At 48.4% G+C, this 19,161-nt stretch overlaps 1 protein-coding gene across 2 annotated transcripts in view; it reads left to right on the top strand.

Moving 5' to 3' along the window:
* ST8SIA5 (ST8 alpha-N-acetyl-neuraminide alpha-2,8-sialyltransferase 5) overlaps nt 1–18,622 on the top strand; it is a 67,425-nt gene extending 48,803 nt beyond the window's left edge. For both annotated transcript variants that reach the window (XM_082242125.1, XM_082242124.1), the window contains 5 exons: nt 936–1,022; nt 3,224–3,368; nt 6,924–7,036; nt 10,298–10,390; nt 15,963–18,622. In XM_082242125.1, the coding sequence (XP_082098251.1) occupies nt 936–1,022; nt 3,224–3,368; nt 6,924–7,036; nt 10,298–10,390; nt 15,963–16,431 (907 nt within the window). In that variant the 3' untranslated portion in view covers nt 16,432–18,622. The remainder of the gene's footprint in view (nt 1–935; nt 1,023–3,223; nt 3,369–6,923; nt 7,037–10,297; nt 10,391–15,962) is intronic.
* The last annotated feature ends 539 nt before the right edge of the window (nt 18,623–19,161 follow it).

Below are 19,161 nucleotides of genomic sequence, written 5' to 3'. Positions count from 1 at the left end.
TTGGCATATGAGGTTTCCCTCCTCTAATTAAATGAAGTGGAGGAATCAGGGAGGGCACAAGCATGCAGAGCTGGTCTCTTATCATGCTGGTTGCACTTTAAGATGACCTTCTGCAAGGAAGTGGAGGTTGACACTTGTACTATCTATAGAGCCAGTGTGGTGTAGTGGTTAAGAGCGGTAGACTCGTAATCTGGGGAACCGGGTTCGCATCTCCGCTCCTCCACATGCAGCTGCTGGGTGACCTTGGGCCAGTTACACTTCTCTGAAGTCTCTCAGCCTCACTCACCTCACAGAGTGTTTGTTGTGGGGCAGGAAGGGAAAGGAGAATGTTAGCCGCTTTGAGACTCCTTAGGGTAGTGATAAAGCGTTGGATATCAAATCCAAACTCTTCAAACTCTATCTATTAAAGCGTCAGTTGATAACACTCTGGGAATCTGCTGCTATGGCTGAGCTCATTTTCTCAGATTTGGGGCACAAAAACAAAAGATGTGACAAGTTTTATGAGAAGGTAGGGTGATTTTCTTGGAACGTGTTAACAACAGAAAAGGAAAAGGGCTGTTGGCAGATACAGATCATGGCTTGCTTTACAGCGCTTTAATAATAATTAAGTAGAAGATGAAAAGCAGCCTGATAGCACGCAGGAAGATAGCTCACCCTTAATTGTTAATGAGATACCAGAAATGACAAATTTAAATGGAAAGACCCTTGTTTTATTTCCATTCTCCGTGCTGTTTTGTTGAACCAGATATAAACGGCAGTTAATAATACCTGTATATAAAATTGGGGGCTGCCCTAGATTTACATATCAAGGAAATGTTTGCCCACCTCAGGCTAGTTCTCACCGCAGTGGCAAACTTTGTTTCTGCGTTGGGAGTCGATAGCCTCTTGGACCCACGCTCTAAGTTTAATTAAAAGATCCTTTCTCCCTCTTTTAGGGTGAAGCAGACAGAGTTGTTTGAAAGGTGGAAGAACCTTCAGATGTGCAAGTGGGAGATGAACATCACCGAAGCCAGACAGTTCAAGTAAGAGGCATCTCAGCTCGGGGGTGGCAGGACCTCAGCAAGCACTGTTGGCTGAAGAACCGCTCTTGGCTCTTGCATTGTGCAGGAGCTGCTCTTGGTTTTGCAAGATGGAAGGTTTTTTTTATAACACTTTAGATCTTCCCCATGATATAAGTAAGGCCATTGCTAGTTGGTCTAGGGAGGGCAGCTCTTTACAGGTGGCATTTAGACACTGAGAGATCAAGATGCAAAGCCCACCCTTTAGCCTTCCCAGGGCTCTGCATGGGACAGCCCTAATTGTATAAGCATAAAAACCTTCCAGAACTAGAGTTTCCGCCACCCATGTCTCTTGAAGGGTGATGATGTTTTGGCGATAGAATGGAATATCTGTAGATTGAGATAAACATCTAGACCAGCCAGCCACATTCCAGGAAAGGATATTTAGGTCATTGGCTGATTCTTGGATTTTTGGATTTGGGGCACCCTCAGATATTTTCATTGGGATGTGGGTGGCACTGTGGGTTAAACCACAGAGCCTAGGACTTGCCGATCAGGAGGTCAGCGGTTCGAATCCCCGCACCGGGGTGAGCTCCTGTTGCTCGGTCCCAGCTCCTGCCAACCTAGCAGTTCGAAAGCATGTCAAAGTGTAAGTAGATAAATAGGTACCGCTCTGGCGGGAAGGTAAACGGTGTTTCTGTGCGCTGCTCTGGTTCACGACAAGTGGCTTAGTCATGCTGGCCTCATGACCCGGAAGCTGTACGCCGGCTCCCTCGGCCAATAAAGTGAGATGAGCACTGCAACCCCAGAGTCGGTCATGACTGGACCTAGTGGTCAGGGGTCCCTTTACCTTTACAGATATTTTCAGCCGTTGATTCTTTAGGGTGGTGGAGTCTGGCATTTTTGTAGGGAGGTGGGGTAAGATAGAAAAACCTTTTGTAGTAGGGACTGATTTGGTGTGTTTAGTTTCTCTGACAGGGCGTCCACCCACTGTATCCGTATTTCAAAAGATGGAAGATACATGCTCACTGTAGCAACATGGGGTGCCTAAGGATGGGTCTGAAGGCAGTGGTGGGCGGGGCCAAAGCAAAAAGTGGGTGGGGCTCTGATACGTTAACATATGAGAGTGCTGGAGGTGAAATAGTTAAACAGGTTGCCCAATCAGGACCCGGGGGGGTGGAGTCAGAGGGACTATAAAACCAGCTCTGGGAGGAGTTTGTTAGGAATCATAAAATCATAGAGTTGGAAGAGACCACAAGGGCCATCGAGTCCAACCCCCAGCCAAGCAGGAAACACCATCAGAGCACTCCTGACATATGGTTGTCAGGCCTCTGCTTAAAGACCTCCAAAGAAGGAGACTCCACCACACTCCTTGGCAGCAAATTCAATTGTCGAACAGCTGTTAGGAGTTTGTTGGGAGTTGGGTGGTTGGTTAGAGTGGGAGTGAATTGGGATAGAGTTTGTGGGTAGGTTGAGTTAGTGTAGCGAAATAAGATGAGTCAGGAACAGTTAGGGGCTAGGAAGACAAGTAAATATCTGAGAGGTGGTTTAGTGAGTGAGAGCAGGGAGTGGAAGTTATAGGTCTGGATAGGCACCCCATGATTATAATTGACCGATACTGTTTATGAAACCACAAGCTTGTTAAACTGCAATAAATAAATAAACAAAAAATTATGTTCCAATTTAACCCTGACTGGACTCAGTATTGTATCAGGTAGGGCCTGGGTGGTGACAGCGAGAAATAAAGTAGTGGCACAGGGATCAAGAGATGGTGAAATGTCCAGGGACCCTGTGTGATCGCCACAGGCTCTACTCTTACTCTCTCTCTCTCTCTCTCTCTCTCTCTCTCTCTCATTCTCTCTCCCCCCCACACCCTTCTCTCTCTCTTTTTCTATCCCTCACTTTCCCCCCTGTCTCTGTTCTGTCACGCTCATTGCCCCCTTTCCTTGCCTCTTCTTCCTCTGCCCAGGTGGCTTTTGGTGCCAGGAGAGATCTCTCTCTCACCCCAGAGGACTTCTGAAATTAGGCTGAGGGCCACATAAAATTTGGGCAGGGGCCACATGCATGGCACCTTGAGCTTGCTGAAGAAACAGTGTTGTATGCATGCAACGTTGACATCAACAGCAGCTGATTCACAGCTCCCTGCCACACTCGGTGTTTGCCTGGGTCGAGGGTCTGCCTTCGTCCTGTGGTTGACCCATGTAATCCTGTTTCTCCTTCTTTAGGGCTACTCTGTCGAGGTGCTGCAACGCCCCAGCCTTCCTCTTCACCACCCAGAAGAACACTCCTCTGGGAACAAAACTCAAGTACGAAGTGGACACAAGCGGCATCTTTCACATCAATCAAGAAATATTCCGAATGTTTCCAAAGGTGCGGTGCATGTTGTTGACTTAACAAAATCTCAAGACGCCGTTCTATTCAGAGGCGTGCGCCGGGTGGCAATCTTGCCATCCTCTGTGCTGCAATGACTTCCTGCGTAACCGTTCTGATCGCAGGCCAACTGTTCTCTTTGTCGTCACATTCCTGTGCAACAGCTGATAGGCAGCTTAGTTTATATTTAGCAGCTTTACATCACGGGAGTATCATATCCATGTGGAAAATGACTGATCAACAGCCGAGTATTCTCTGGCAGGGATGAGTGCAGAATTGCTTCTGGTGTATAGCTAAGAAAACGAGATGCTGCCCAATAGTGACCCCGAAAGAGTGACTGACAGCAGTGCTTAGCATTTATATAGCACATTAAGCGTTCCAAAGTGCTTTACGTATACAGTGCATTGCTCCTTATGGTGAGCCCAGTGGTTGGTCTGGGAGCACCAGTTGCATTATTACTGTTTTCAATTACCGTATTTTTTGCTCTATAAGACTCACTTTTTCCCTCCTAAAAAGTAAGGGGAAATGTGTGTGCGTCTTATGGAGCGAATGCAGGCTGCACAGCTATCCCAGAAGCCAGAACAGCAAGAGGGATTGCTGCTTTCACTGCGCAGTGATCCCTCTTGCTGTTCTGGCTTCTGGGATTCAGAATATTTTTTTCTTGTTTTCCTCCTCCAAAAACTAGGTGCGTCTTATGGTCTGATGCATCTTATAGAGTGAAAAATATGGCAATTCAGATTAGAAGGTGGCTTCTAAGTGGTTTACAGGTGTAAAACCAATTCTTTCTTCTCCTCTCTTCTTTGGTGATCACTCGAAGCTGAATAAGATTGTCTTCCATAAACACGGTTTTAAAAGTGAGTCTGTAAGTGACTGTGGAGGCCAATTCTGGATCCACATGTCCTTCCACAGCGTAGACATTGGTTGCTGGGCGGGAGTTGATCACGGTGTGGATTTGCCAAGCGTGCCTTCCTCTTAGCACGTTTCTCCCTTGCGTCCTGAGTTCGAGTGTCTTCAAAGCCCATGACACCTTTGGTAAAGGCTGTTCTCCAGTTGGAGCACTTGCAGGCAAGTGTTTCCCAATTGTTGGTGTTTATACTACATTTTTTTTTAGATTTGCCTCGGGACAGTCTTTAAACCTCTTTTGTTGGCCACCAGCATTACACTTTCCATTTTTAAGTTCGGAATAGAGTAGTTGCTTTAATTAATTAATTAAATTAATTCAGATTACCAAGTTGGCTTCTAAGTGGTTTACAGGTATAAAACGAATTACAGATGCCAATACTGTAGCATCGTAGAAAGTGGTTGCAGGTGGACTTGATCAGAAGTCTGGAAGGCTATTGGAAGGCCACTTATAACAAGTTGAAGACAGGCCGTCAGGTCATGCATCCATGCAGATGAAGGCATCCATTTGTGCTGCTGCAGATGCACCATGGCGTCTCTTCTTTCCACGCTCCTCCCGGTGGTCGTTCCTCCTCTGGTCCGCTGCTTTGGATGCACGACTGCCTGCCAGTCTCTAGGCACTGCCGTCATCTGCAAGAGATCCCCACATATCAAGGTTGATGTTACCAGCCTTCATGTCACGGTTGCAGACATCTTTGTAAAACGGAGTTGGTCTGCAAACAGGGCCTGGGGCCTGAAGCCTGATCCCCATAACGGCAGTTTTATTTTCAACCCCTTTTCCTAAATTGCGTGCTGGATCAATCAAACGTTTGACCCTTGGTGTTATTGCTTCGCATATGTCAGTTCCAACCTAATGTTGCTGGTCCATCTCTGAACGTGGTTCTCTTTGCCCCCAAATCTCAGAGGACTCTTCGTTGCTCCATTGGGCTTTCTGCCATTATGAGACCATGTAACGTGTGCTATAAATAAATCACATTAAAAGCAACAACAACAACCACACCACATTTCATGTCACCGTTTCCTTCAGATGTGTTTTTGTTTTACTGTTGCGGAATTACTCATAAACTATGCATGTACTAATAGCAGCATTTGCATGCTTACATAAGCAAGTCTTTCCATCTCTGTGAGGTGCCAGGCATTATAAGGAAGCTAATGCATCAGATCGTTTGTCCATGTAAACCAGGGATGGGTTTGACTCCAACTTTTGAAGACACGGGTTGCGTTCTGCTTAGGATGCGAACGGGGCTCCGGAACGGATCCCGTTCGCATCCAGAGGTACCACTGTATTCTCTATTTTGCTCCTGTGGAGGAGCAAGGCAGGTTTTGTTGCTTCAGCACCCTTTGCTCCAACATAAAACAAGGACTTTTGGGGGGTATTTTTATTAAAGATTTTCTTGATTTACAGAAGTATGTGCAATGTCTCTCTCTTGTATTTTTTCTATGTAACATTTTTACAAATCAGTTTCATTTGTTGAGACAGTAGGAAGAAAAGGGGGAGAGGGGTGGAAGATGGGTGGGATGGGTAAAGCAAGGACTTTTGAGACTCATGCATCCAGTCTACGTCTCAAGGGTCCAGAACTCTTGCCTGAAAACCAGCACTTTTCTTTCACTCCATGACCTCCCGCCTTTGTGTCCTTCGTAGGCCACTGCACTGGTGAGATAGCTCGTTTCCTTGGGATCTTGACGGGACAGCCTTGGGTTCAGTTGGGCTCTGATCACCAGAATTCAGGCTCAGAGCTGGGAATCTGGGCCTGGCTCCTTAGCCAGGGACACTAGCTGCCAACTCAGTGTCCTGGTCGCTGCTGGTCATGATGGGGTAGGGAATGAGGCCACCAAGATCTAATACAGTGGTGCCTCGCAAGACGAAAAGAATCCGTTCTGTGATTCTCTTCGTATAGCGGTTTTTTTCGTCTTGCGAAGCAAGCCCATTGAAGGATTAGCGGATTAGCGCTATTAGAGGCTTTTAGAGGCTTTTAGCGGCTTATCTGCTGATCGGATCAGCTGATAAGCGGCTTAGCGCTATTAGCGGCGTTTAGCTGCTTTTAGCGGCTTATCTGCTAATCAGATCAGCTGATAAGCGGCTTAGCGGCTTAGAAAAAGGGGGGGAGGGAAAAAACCAGCAGGAACTCGCAAGACATTGTCGTCTTGCGAAGCAAGCCCATAGGAGATTAGTTTTGCGAAGCACCTCCAAAACGGAAAACTCTTTCGTCTAGCGAGTTTTCCATCGTGTGAGGCATTCGTCTTGCGGGCCACCACTGTAACATGGATGTTTTTAATGTATGACCTAAAATGCAACAGCAGAGCTTTCCTGCAGAGTCAGTCCATCCATTGCACTGCCAGTCACTACTATAGAGCAGGCTTCCTCAACCTCGACCCTGCAGATGTTTTTGGCCTACAACTCCCATGATCCCTAGCTAGCAGGACCAGTGGTCAGGGATGATGGGAATAGTAGTTTCAAAACATCTGGAGGATCGAGTTAGAGGAAGCCTGCTGTAGAGTAATCAGATACAGGGGAAACTCAAGAGTTGACCATACTTGTGTGTGCATGTGCGAGCCCAGAGTTAACTGTGTTTCATCCTTTCATCCAAGGGAACACAACCAGTTCCTGCGAGGGTTGCCACTGCTAATGAACTGGCTTACTCTATTTCTCTCTAGGAGATGCCGTACTATCGGTCCCAGTTCAAGAAGTGTGCTGTGGTTGGAAACGGAGGGATTCTGAAGAACAGCAGATGTGGCCGGGAGATCGACAGTGCTGATTTTGTGTTCCGGTAACAGTTTTGGTGCAATTCTTTAAGGGATTAGCAATTGTGTATAGCAAATGAAGGGGATGTGGGTGGTGCTGTGGGTTAAACCACAGAGCCTAGGGCTTGCTGATCAGAAGGTCGGCATTTCTAATCCCCGTGACGGGGTGAGCTCCCATTGCTCGATTCCTGCTGCTGCCAACCTAGCAGTTTGAAAGCACGTCAAAGTGCAAGTAGATAAATAGGTACCACTCTGGCGGGAAGGTAAATGGAGTTTCTGTGCGCTGCTCTGGTTCACCAGAAGCGGCTTAGTCATGCTGGTCACATGACCCAGAAGCTGTATGCTGGCTCCCTTGGCCAATAAAGCGAGATGAGCGCTGCAACCGCAGAGTCGACCACAACTGGACCTAATGGTCAGGGGTCCCTTTACCTTTTATAGCGCATGAATGTTTTGCCATGAGTTTTTGATGTGTATGTGAGCAACATTTGGGATCTTTCTTCACACATGGTTCACTGGGCCTTGCACCTATCGTTAATACCAGGTAGTAAAAGAGAGCAAGTGGGAAGGAGTCCCTGACTTAAGAAGTAGGGAATAAGTTTTAAGCTTCGTATTAAAACCCAGAGTCTCCAAAAGCTCACTAAACTTCTTTGGGAAGCCAAGCAGAAAGCACAGTTAAGCTTTGGGACTCACTCCCACAGCAGGTAGTGGTGGATCTCAACTTGGATGGTTTCAAAACAGGATTGGACAAATTCATGGGGGAGAAGGCTATCAATGGCTATGATTGGTGGGGTTCCCAAAGGCATCTTGTTGGCCACTGTGAGAACAGGATGGGCCATTGGCCTGATCCTGAAGGCCATTCTAGTCCAAAACATCAGTAGGGAGCCATGTTGGGGAAGACTGCTGTAGCACCTACAGGGATGCGGGTGGTGCTGTGGTCTAAACCAGTGTTCCCCAACCTTGGGCCTCCAGCTGCTTTTGGACTACAATTCCCATCATCCTTGACCACTGGTCTTGCTAGCAAGGGATGATGGGAGTTGTAGTCCCAAAAACATTTGGATGGCTGAGTTTGGGGGTGCCTGCCTCAGGGTGATGTATATGGGCTATCCTGCTTTATCCTCACAATAACCCCATGAGGTAGGGACTGTACCTAGGGACTGTGTTGGGGAACACTGGTTTAAACCACCGAGCCTCTTGGGCTTGCTGATTGGAAGGTCGGCGGTTCGAATCCCCATGACAGAGTGAGCTCCCGTTGCTCTGTCCCAGCTTCTGCCAACCTAGCAATTCGAAATCATGCCAGTGCACGTAGATAAATAGGTACTGCTGTGACAGGAAGGTAAACAGCATTTCCGTGTGCTCTGGTTTCCATCACGTTGTCCAGTTGTGCCAGAAGCGGTTTAGTCATGCTGACCACATGACACCGGGAAAGTTGCCTGTGGACAAATGCCGGCTCCCTCGGCCTGAAAGCAAGATGAGCGCTGCAACCCCATGGGTGCCTTGGACTGGACTTAACCGCCCAGGGGTCCTTTTACCTATTTTTACCTTAAGTACCTACAGTACATAAGGGACGCGGGTGGCGCTGTGGGTTAAACCACAGATTCTAGGACTTGCTGATCAGAAGGTCAGCAGTTTGAATCCCTGCGACGGGGTGAGCTCCCATTGCTCAGTCCCTGCTCCTGCCAACCTAGCAGTTCGAAAGCACGTCAAAGTACAAGTAGATAAATAGGTACTGCTCTGGCGGGAAGGTAAACGGCGTTTCCATGCGCTGCTCTGGTTCGCCAGAAGTGGCTTAGTCATGCTGGCCACATGACCCGGAAGCTGTACGCTGGCTCCCTCGGCCAATAAAGCGAGATGAGCGCCACAACCCCAGAGTCGGCCACGACTGGACCTAATGGTCAGGGGTCCCTTTACCTTTACCTACAGTACATAGGAAGTAAATTGGCTTGCACTGCTTCAGATCACTGGTCCATCTATTTCAGTATTGTCACCACTGGCTGAGACATCCCAATTCTCACTTGGTGAAGTGGGAGGTTGAAACTGAGACCTTCTGCATGCAAAGCATATTCTCTACCACTGAGCTACGGCAACCCTTCGCCATGGCTCCTGTTCCTTGCACTGGTCTTCCCCCACAGCATATAAATCCAAAGTGGCCAGAGTTCTCTGAAGGCAGAAGGTCTAGAGATCACTACTCTGTCTGATGCATGGCTCCACCTAGAGTTCAGAGGGTGAAACTGCTCACATCACCTACCGGTTTCTCAGGGTGTGGCACAAGAGGCACTCAAAATAATAATAATAATAATAATAATAATAATAATAATAATAATAATAATAATAATAATAATTGCACCACTCTGGGCGGCTTCCAACAAAATATTAAAATACAGTAATGCATCAAACATTAAAAGCTTCCCTTCAGAAGTTTTTAGGGCTGCCTTCAGATGTCTTCTAAAAGTCTGGTAGTTGTTGTTCTCTTTGACATCTGGTGGGAGGGCGTTCCACAGGACGGGTGCCACTACTGAGAAGGCCCTCTGCCTGGTTTCCTGTAACCTCAGTTCTCGCAGTGAGGGAACCGCCAGAAGGCCCTTGGCACTGGACCTCAACGTCCACGTAGAACAATGGGGGTGGAGACGCTCCTTCAGATATACTAGACTGAGGGCATTAAGCCTCTTTTTTTGTAATTTTAAACAATGTTGTACATTAAGGAATCACAAGCTGCACCCGCCCCTATTGTTGACTCTTTCTGAAATGTTTTGGATGATGGAATTAACTATAAAGGTAATATTTCTGCTGAACATCTAGGGCGATGTTTCTCAAGCTTAGGTCTGTTTTGGGACTAGAACTCCCAACATCCCTAGCTAGCAGGACCAGTGGCCAGGGATGATGGGAGTTGTAGTCCCACAACAGCTGGAGACCCAAGTTTGAGAAACAGTGATCTAGGAGGGAAAGAGGACCAAGGGGAACGTCTGAAGAGTGCCTGTTTTAAAAATCTCCTTAATTGAGGTGGAGAATGGAGGGCTGCCACTAAAAATGGCTTCTCCTGATGGGTCATTTCTCTTGTGGCGCTGAGAGCATGATGTATAACCCGCTGATCAGTGGGTACAGGAAGATATTCCTTTCAGAGGAAGCAGTCTGCAGAGGGGGAAAACACCTTTGGAATCAGGGAGAGCTAGGTTCAAATCCCTCTTCCATTCAGCCAGATCACTCACTCTCTCAGTCTACTCAGCCTACACATCTTAGCTCCTTGAAGGAGAGAAATAATAATGGCCTCTTTGTTGCTCTGTCCTTTCTAGGTGCAATTTGCCTCCCATTTCTGAGAAATACGTTGTAGATGTTGGTGTAAAGACGGACGTCGTGACGGTTAACCCCAGCATAATCACCGAAAGGTCAGTTGCTTGCCTCTTCCTTGCCCACTTCTGCCCACGCTTTCCTCCTCCTGCGACATTGCGAAATTGACAAACCTCAGGAAAGGAGCAACGGCGCCTTATTATTAGCTCCGGCGGTTCTTGCTCTTGACTTCGTAATTTCATAGCAACTGGAAATCAGAACAAAATCGGGCCTTCTTCTCAGGCAAATGTGTTCAGAAGGTCCCTGCAGACTTCCTCCCTACAACTCACCTGCTCCTTTTCTGATGTTTTTCTTCTTCCTTACTGAAAAAAGTAAATCCACAATAAGTAATGCATTAAACAGCAATATCCTTTGATGCTCTGCATTTTCAAAAGAGAGGAGAAAAAGAAATGCAAATAAATCCACTAATTATCTGCCTTTGGGAGACTCCCAATAAATTTTATAGTTATAGTACCTTGTTGTTGTGAGTTGAGAACCCTCCACCAGTGGTAAATAAGACACAAGGACATGTGTATTTTAGGTTAATGGGCTAAAGAAGGCCACAAATTTATTGGTTACAGCATGTGAGTGGTATTGGCTTAGGCATTGGATCAAACAATCTATATATGACTCCACCCCGCTCAGCAGAGAGTCATTCGAGGGTTAACAACCAGTGGGAGGAGCTTGTTGATGCAAATACAACTGGAAGCTTCCCCTGATGTCACCGGGGTCATGCTGTTAATGGAGGAATCCGAGGGCTCCCTTGGACAAAAAAACAAAGACACCAACCAGGGCAATTTGGAGCAAAACAGCAGCCTGTAGGCTTGGTCTTTATTGTAGACTGTCGCGACAGGACTCCCACCCACTACAAGATGAAGCAAGATGGAAGCCCAGAACAAAAAAAAGTCCCCAACTTTTATTTGTTGCTAACCCCCCAAACTACACCCCTAAGACTACATCACAACTACATCACAAAAAGGAGGGGTTGAGGGAGGAGTTGTGGAGATAACCTGAGTATCTTGTCACCTGGCTGGTTCCTCCTTTCCCTCCTCCCCATGAGTCATTTCCAGAGGACAAAGGGGAGCTGGCAGTTTCCTGCCCCCAGAGGGAAGATCTGATCATTGTCCTTTGTTTCAGTCTGTGTTGAATCCACTCCCATATGCAAGTCCTTTGTGACCCTGATGGTCTTCTGTCTGGGACCATCAAGGTTGGCATGCCAACTGGGTAGGGCTCCTGCCTACCTGTTGGTACGCTCAAGGGATTATGGCCGTCCTGTATCAAACCACCCCCCTTTGATAGTCCTTCCTTCATGGAGCAAAATAAACGTGGACCAGCATAAATCTGATGTACAGTTGATTTACTATGAATTTATAACAGAAATGTTGCATATGTTGTGTGTGTGTGTCGTGTTTGTACAAATTGAATGATTTGGGGGGGGGGTGTTCCTGCAACAGTGCCATGGCCCTAGCCACCAGCAGGGCATCAGACAGGATCCACAACCACCAGATTCCTTTAACGGAATACCCAACAAGGGGAGAGGTAGGTGATGGCCACACCCTGCCCACCAACACGTGACAAATATTCCAATGCCTAACCGCCACCCAAGCTCGCCACCAAATATCCTCACAGCTGCAACCAATCCCTAATGCAACTGATGATAGCTGCCAACCACACACCATTTCCTTGATCAGACAAATGAACGCCATCGTCTCGAAACAGGGCCGCCTCGCTGAGCAGAATGAGGCGCGGTGCTGCCGCGGCTGCTTGAATGCAGGTAGACCCTGCCCCCAAGCCAACCCTATTGGCTGGCCTGGTGGGCGCGGCACGGCAGCTGGGAAAGGGACGCAGGGGGCCAAATACCCCTCCCTGCTGACGCGGGAATGGCCCCCACTCACAACACCTCCCCTCTGTGAGGAGGAGAGGCTTTTCAGAAACACAATAGGTGTTGTTGTTTAGTTGCTTAGTCGTGCCCGACTCTTTGTGACCCCATGCACCAGAGCACACCAGGAACTCCTGTCTTCCACTGCCTCCTGCAGTTTGGTCAAATTCATGTTGGTCTCTTCGAGAACACTGTCCAACCATCTCATCCTCTGTCGTCCCCTTCTCCTTGTGCCCTTCATCTTTCCCAACATCAGGGTCTTTTCCAGGGAGTCTTCTCTTCTCATGAGGTGGCCAAAGTATTGGAGCCTCAGCTTCAGGATCTGCCCTTCCAGTGAACACTCACAGCTGATTTCCTTAAGAATGGATAGGTTTGATCTTCTAACAGTCCATGGGACTCTCAAGAGTCTCCTCCAGCACCATAATTCAAAAGCATTAATTTTTTGGTGATCGGCCTTCTTTATGGTCCAGCTCTCACTTCCATACATCACTACTGGGAAAATCATAGCTTTAACTATACGGGCCTTTATCGGCAAGGTGATGTCTCTGCTTTTTAAGATGCTGTCTAGGTTTGCCATCGCCTTTCTCCCAAGAAGCAGGCGATTTTATTTTCGTGACTGCTGTCACCATCTGCAGTGATCATGGAGCCCAAGAAAGTAAAATCTCTCACTGCCTCCATTTCTTCCCCATCTATTTGCCAGGAGGTGATGGGACCAGTGGCTATGATCTTAATTTTTTTGATGTTGAGCTTTACAAATAGCAGCACAATAGGTAGGGGCTGTTTTCCACTAAAAAAATTTCCTCATCTACCCTCTCTGTTTTTTACTATCATTCTGACCATTTCTGTGCTGCTTAATTGCTATCACCTCTAAGAAGTGTACAAAAAAGCTCAATACGGCGAGTGGACTAATACCTGTAAGTTTCAACTTGTACAATATATCCTACTTCTTGATAACCCAGTGTTTCAGTGATGACAGCTCTCTCCGGGTAATTGCCTCTTTCTTTTGCTACGAAGAAGGACGCCTAGCAATAACGCCATCCGTTCTAACTTACTTCCTCCTCCAGGTTTTTGAATCTCACAATAAAACGTACAGATATATACTGTATTTATTTGATATAATGCATATTTCCGTCTACCCACGCCGAAGGCCTTTTAACTCCTGTTGATTTCAAGCCCACTGAAATCAGCAGGACTTCAAAGAGGTTAAATTTGGCGAGGCCTTTCCCATTTAATCCTCCCCCACTCCCAGGCATGTTTTTCTTTTGCATATCTAGAGTATGAGCATCACGCTGCCAGAAAGAGAGAGGGTTTACTCTCTTGGAGGAGGAGGAGTCTGAATTTGATATCCCACTTTATCACTACCCTAAGGAGTCTCAAAGCATCTAACCTTCTCCTTTCCCTTCCTCCCCCACAGCAAACACTCTGTGAGGTGAGTGAGGCTGAGAGACTTCAGGGAAGTGTGACTAGCCCAAGGTCACCCAGCAGCTGCATGTGGAGGAGCGGAGACTCGAACCCGGTTCACCAGATTACGAGTCTACCGCTCTTAACCACTACACCACACTGGCTCTCTGCAGTCCTGAAGCCATGTGGGGAAGAAGTGGGTGGTTGGGTGGGAAAGCAAAGATTGATGAATCACTACATCTTGTGCCCTGCCAGGCTCCCATCAGCAGGGCAGAAAGGTGGGTCAGGACCCTTGTACTTACGGGACCGTCTCTCCTGGTATGTCCTGCAGAGGACCTTAAGGTCCATGAATAATAATAGCTTAAAGGTCCCGGGCCCTAAGGAAGCCAGACTATCCTCCACCAGGGACAGGCCTTTTTCAGTGATGGCTCCGACCTGGTGGAATGCTCTGCCCCACGAGACCAGGGTCCTCCAGGACTTGATCTCCTTCTGCAGAACCTGTAAGACAGAGTTATTCCGCGTGGCCTTCAATTTGAATTAGCCTGCTCCTCTATTCTAGTGGTTCTCAACTTGTGGGTCCCCAGATGTTGTTGGACTACAACTCCCATCATCCCTGAGCTCTGGCCTTGCTAGCTAGGGGTGATGGGAGTTGTAGTTCAACAACATCTGGGGACCCACAGGTTGAGAATGGCTGCTGTCTATTCCCTTTCCCCTTTCCTCTTCTATGAAGAAACCCTTTCTAGGACCCCACATTTAAATTCTTCCCAGGGGCGTAGCATGGGTTGCCGATGCCCAGGGCGGGGCAAGTGTTGCGCCCCACGCGGTGGACTGGGCAGCAGTCAGTCCCTTCGCTGGCCAGCGTCTAATCAGTGGAGTCTCCTTGCAAACTAGCCCCAACCTGGGAGCAGAGATAAGACAGACATACCCGAAGCTAGGAGCACCACTCTGCTGCCTTGCCCTCCTGTCCTTGCAGTGATGCGCCCTGGGCAACGCACTTGGCTCTAGCAGTGCTTTCCTGGCTTCCTCTTCCTCCCTCCCTCCTTGGTGGGTGGGGGTGCAGCACCCTCCCCCTCCCTCCCTCCCTGTCAGCTAGCCTCTCCTAGTATGCCCCATGGAGGACCTTAAGGTCCACAAATGACAACACTTTGGAGGTCCCCAGCCTTAAGGAGGTTAGATTGGTTTCAACTAGGGCCAGGGCCTTTTCAGTACTGGCCCCGAAGTGGTGGAACACTCTGTCACAAGAGACTAGGGCCCTGCGGGACTTGACATCTTTCCGCAGGGCTTGCAAGACAGAGCTGTTCCACCTGGCCTTTGGTTTGGACTCAGTCTGACCCTTATGTTTCCCTCCTGTAATAGGTATGAGTTACTCGTGCGTAAGCTGGTGCCTTTCTCGGTTAATTTGCCTTGTTAAACCTTTCTGACTGCACAGCCCCTTCTCATCGTGACTGTCTCAGTCACTGGCAGAATCCGTCAGTGGGTGTTTCTTGAACCTCTTCCAACATAAAAGTTGTTTGACCCTCAGTCTCCTCCTCCTCTCACTGCGAGGGAGTCTTCTGCGCAGGGAAGGCGTGGGTAGCAGAGGACCTGGGCTCTCCTCACTGATGTCCAGTGAAGAGTCCCGGAGCCCTCTCTCCACTTCCCCCATCTGCCCCCCTTCATCCCTGGTGTTGCGCTGATTGGCTTCCCCCTCTACTGAGCTGTTTCACCCCCTGCTGCTGGGTCCTTCGCCAGCATCATCTGGGAGCCTCCCCTTCGCCTCTCCCTCCGATGTCAGTTCCCTGACACCTCCCCTTATGGTCTTGATTTATCAGCTACTTTAAAATGAGGCTGCATTTTAAATTGCATTTTAACCTGTATTTTAAATTGGTTTCCCCCCCTCTCTTTCCCCCCTATTATGTTTTTACTGTGAATTTTATTGGTGTTAGCCGCCCTGAGCCCGGGAGGGTGGGGTATAAATAAAATTTAATATTATTATTATTGTTAGGGGTTGGGTGCGCACAGTTGTCCCTTTGCAGGCCATGAAGAGGAGGCAGCACCACCCCAGTCTGAAGGCCCGGTCTGGGCATTGCTTTCCTCCCCAGGGCTCCAACCTCGATGAGGGAGCCTGTTGTGGGCGCACCTGGTTGCGCCCCCTCAGAAATTTGCGCCCAGGCCATGGCCCTCGGCCCTTCCCATCCTACGCCACTGGGGCCACCCTACCGATCTGTTATCTGGTTCTCTTATACTGCTGCTGTTTTGCCTGGAAAAGATGCCCAAAACCCAAAGCTGTTCCTAGCGTTGGCCGCGGTTGCGAGAGTTGTGGCTCTCCAGTCTCCCTGATTGCTCTCCCTTTAATCTTCCCAAATCATCAGGTTTCACAAACTGGAGAAGTGGAGGAAGCCCTTTTTCGAGGTCTTGCAGGTATACGAGAACGCCTCGGTCCTGCTCCCGGCTTTCTACAACACCCGCAACACGGACGTCTCTACCCGGGTCCGGTACGTCCTGGACGACTTTGAGTCCCAGCAGGCTGTCTACTTCTTCCACCCGCAGTACCTGATCAACGTCTCGCGCTACTGGCTGGCTCAAGGGGTCCGCGCCAAGCGCATCAGCACGGGCCTGATCCTGGTGACGGCAGCTTTGGAGCTGTGCGAGGAAGTGCACCTCTTTGGATTCTGGGCTTTCCCCATGAACCCCTCAGGGATATTTATCACCCACCATTACTACGACAACGTCAAACCTCGTCCGGGATTCCATGCCATGCCTTCAGAAATCTTCAACTTCCTCCATATGCACAGCAGAGGCATTCTGAGGGTGCACACAGATGCCTGCACTTGCTGCTGAGGGGTCAGGACAGGAGGAAGTTCGGTTCTACTCCCGAGTCGTGTAAAGGAAAGGAAGAAAGGGAGACGATGCGCAGGCAGCCCTGGGTCTCGAGAACCAAGTTGCACAACTGGTTTTTTTTGCAAGGCTGCTTGGCACCTTTCTGCCTCCATGTCTCGTGAAAGATTCCCCGTGGTACGGTTATCAGATGCCACATTCTGAAAAAGACGTGCGGCTGTGCGGAGTGGCACAGCCCAATCTGTGTCAGAGAGGACGGAGTGGTGTGTTTTTTTATAACGACACTGAGAGATTTATGCAATAATGTTTGATAACCATACATTTCTTCAAAGGCTTTGCGTTGTCCCTCGTGAGCTGGGGTTAACGACACCCTCCCTCGCTTAGCCAGCATTGTAGGGTGGCTGCTGTTTGGGCTGAAGCCCACCTTCTCTCCACCGCAGGAATCCACAACCTGCCTTGGAGCCCGTGACAAACAGGAGAAGCACATTGACTAGTGGTTTTAGGCCAGAAATAGAGCACATCACTGTAACGATTCCTTATTTTACCTCCGGGAACGCACCAAACCTGAGCGTACTTGACAAAGCTGAGGATCTTGACCTGTTGTTCTTAAGGTGTAGTGCCAATGCGCTTGTGTGACAACGCTAGCACTCATCAGGGGATGCTCAAGAAAAACACTGTAATCTGCTCCATACATTTGAAGCCCAAGGCTTCCACGGCAAGGATTCTGGGAACTGCAGTTTACCCCCTCGCTGAGCTACAATTTCAAGCACCCTTAACGAACGGCGGTTCCCAGGATTCTTTGCGGGAAGCCATGTGGGTTATTTATTTACTTTTTCCAATAAGATTTTTATTATAGCTGCCTAAGTGGGGTGGCGCTGTGGGTTAAATCACAGAGCCTAGGACCTGCCAATCAGAAGGTCGGCGGTTCGAATCCCTGCTACGGGGTGAGCTCCTGTTGCTCAGTCCCTGCTCCTGCCAACCTAGCAGTTTGAAAGCACATCAAAGTGCAAGTAGATAAATAGGTACCACTCCGGCGGGAAGGTAAACGATGTTTCCGTGCGCTGCTCTGGTTCGCCAGAAGCTGCTTAGTCATGCTGGCCACATGACCCGGAAGCTGTACACCGGCTCCGTCGGCCAATAAAGCGAGATGAGCACCGCAACCCCAGAGTCAGCTACGACTGGACCTAATGGTCAGGGGTCCCTTTACCTTTTAGTTGCAAGGCAAGAAAAAGAAGCAATAGAAAAAGAGAAAGGGACAATAGAGATAAAGAGAGAAAAGGGGGTTAAAAAGTGGAAACAGAGAAGCTGTTTTAAATGTGTGGTGCGGATGTGGCCAAAGGGACGTCGTTTCTGTACCCTGCCTGCAAATCTGCCTTTTCACTTTTAGTTTTCCATAAGTACCACTGGCAGGAAGATCAGGGTTCAGAGGTCCTTGAAATAATACACATCTCTTTCCTCTCCCCGCCAGTTTGCTCTCTCAAACAACTTACTGTGGACTAAACACCCCATAACCACTTCCCGTCTGCTTGCCAGCTCCACAGCCTTAGGGTTAAAGAAGGATTTAAAAAAAGGACCTTCACCTTCAAAGCATAGAACTATTTTGGTTCTGGTTCACGTTGGAAGGTGCAAGCGGAGTGGTGCAGGACGCAGTCTGAAAACCGTTGCCTTAGCAAAATGCATAGAAAGCTTTGAGCGCACCTGATATTGTAAATAAATAACACAGGCGTCAGTGTTGTTGCTATAGCTGGGAGCTGTTTCTCATGATATGGCTGTGGTGGTGGAGGGATGGTTCATGCGGCCAGCTGATGCACAGGAAGCGGCCCGTGGCATCGATCCTTCAGTTGGAAGTTGGATCATGAGCAGCAGCCCTCGGGTTCCCTTTAGAAAGCCATAAATGTTTTCTGTGTAAGCCGATGGGTTTTTATTGCCATGTGTATCTGTCACTGTGAAACGTACCAAACATGTCCAAAGGCTTCTCAGCGGACAGAACTTGAATTGGAGGGTTGCTTTCCAGTAATCTTCGACGGCATGGGACAATGCTGGCTGCTCTGTGGTGCATCCATGGATCACAAAATACCTGTTATATAATAGGTTTTGTGGTAATAATAATAATATAAATTAATTTATACCCCGCCCTTTCCGATCCAGAAAACCGGGCTCAGGGGGGCTAACAATAAATTTAAAACACTTAATCGATGCAACGAAAAACAGCATAAAATACAGTATAAAACATGAATAACAATAAATTCAAAAATCAAAAATCAGTTTAGGGGGAAAATCCATCCAATAAACATTACATGATCACCATGGCTAGCTGGCTAAGTTAGTCCTATTTGGGCCAGCGAGGAGACCAGGGGAGAATTCGCTGTGGGATTCCAGAGCGGGTGGTCTTCATAAAAGGGGGAGGGGGAGGGAAGGAAGGGGAATAAAAGATCAGGCTAAGTTCAAATTGAAAGCCAGGCAGGATAGGTCTGTCTTATAGGCCCTGCGGAAGGCATTTAAATCCCGCAGGGCCCTGGTCTCACGGGACAGAGCATTCCACCAGGTTGGAGCCATCACTGAGAAGGCCCTGGCCCTGGTGGAGGATAACCTGACTTCCCTAGGGCCCGGGACCTCTAAACTAGAATTATTCATGGACCTTAAGGTCCTCTTTGGGGCATACCAGGAGGGGCGGTCCCGTAAATACGAGGGCCCTAATCCACAAAGGGCATGGTAGAGGGAGGGATTGTCTAA

This window comes from Podarcis vaucheri (assembly GCF_965113315.1).
Source record: "Podarcis vaucheri genome assembly, chromosome: 11".
Lineage (NCBI taxonomy): Eukaryota > Metazoa > Chordata > Lepidosauria > Squamata > Lacertidae > Podarcis > Podarcis vaucheri.
Note: the sequence above shows the minus strand (reverse complement) of the source record. Positions and strands in the feature narration are given on the sequence as shown.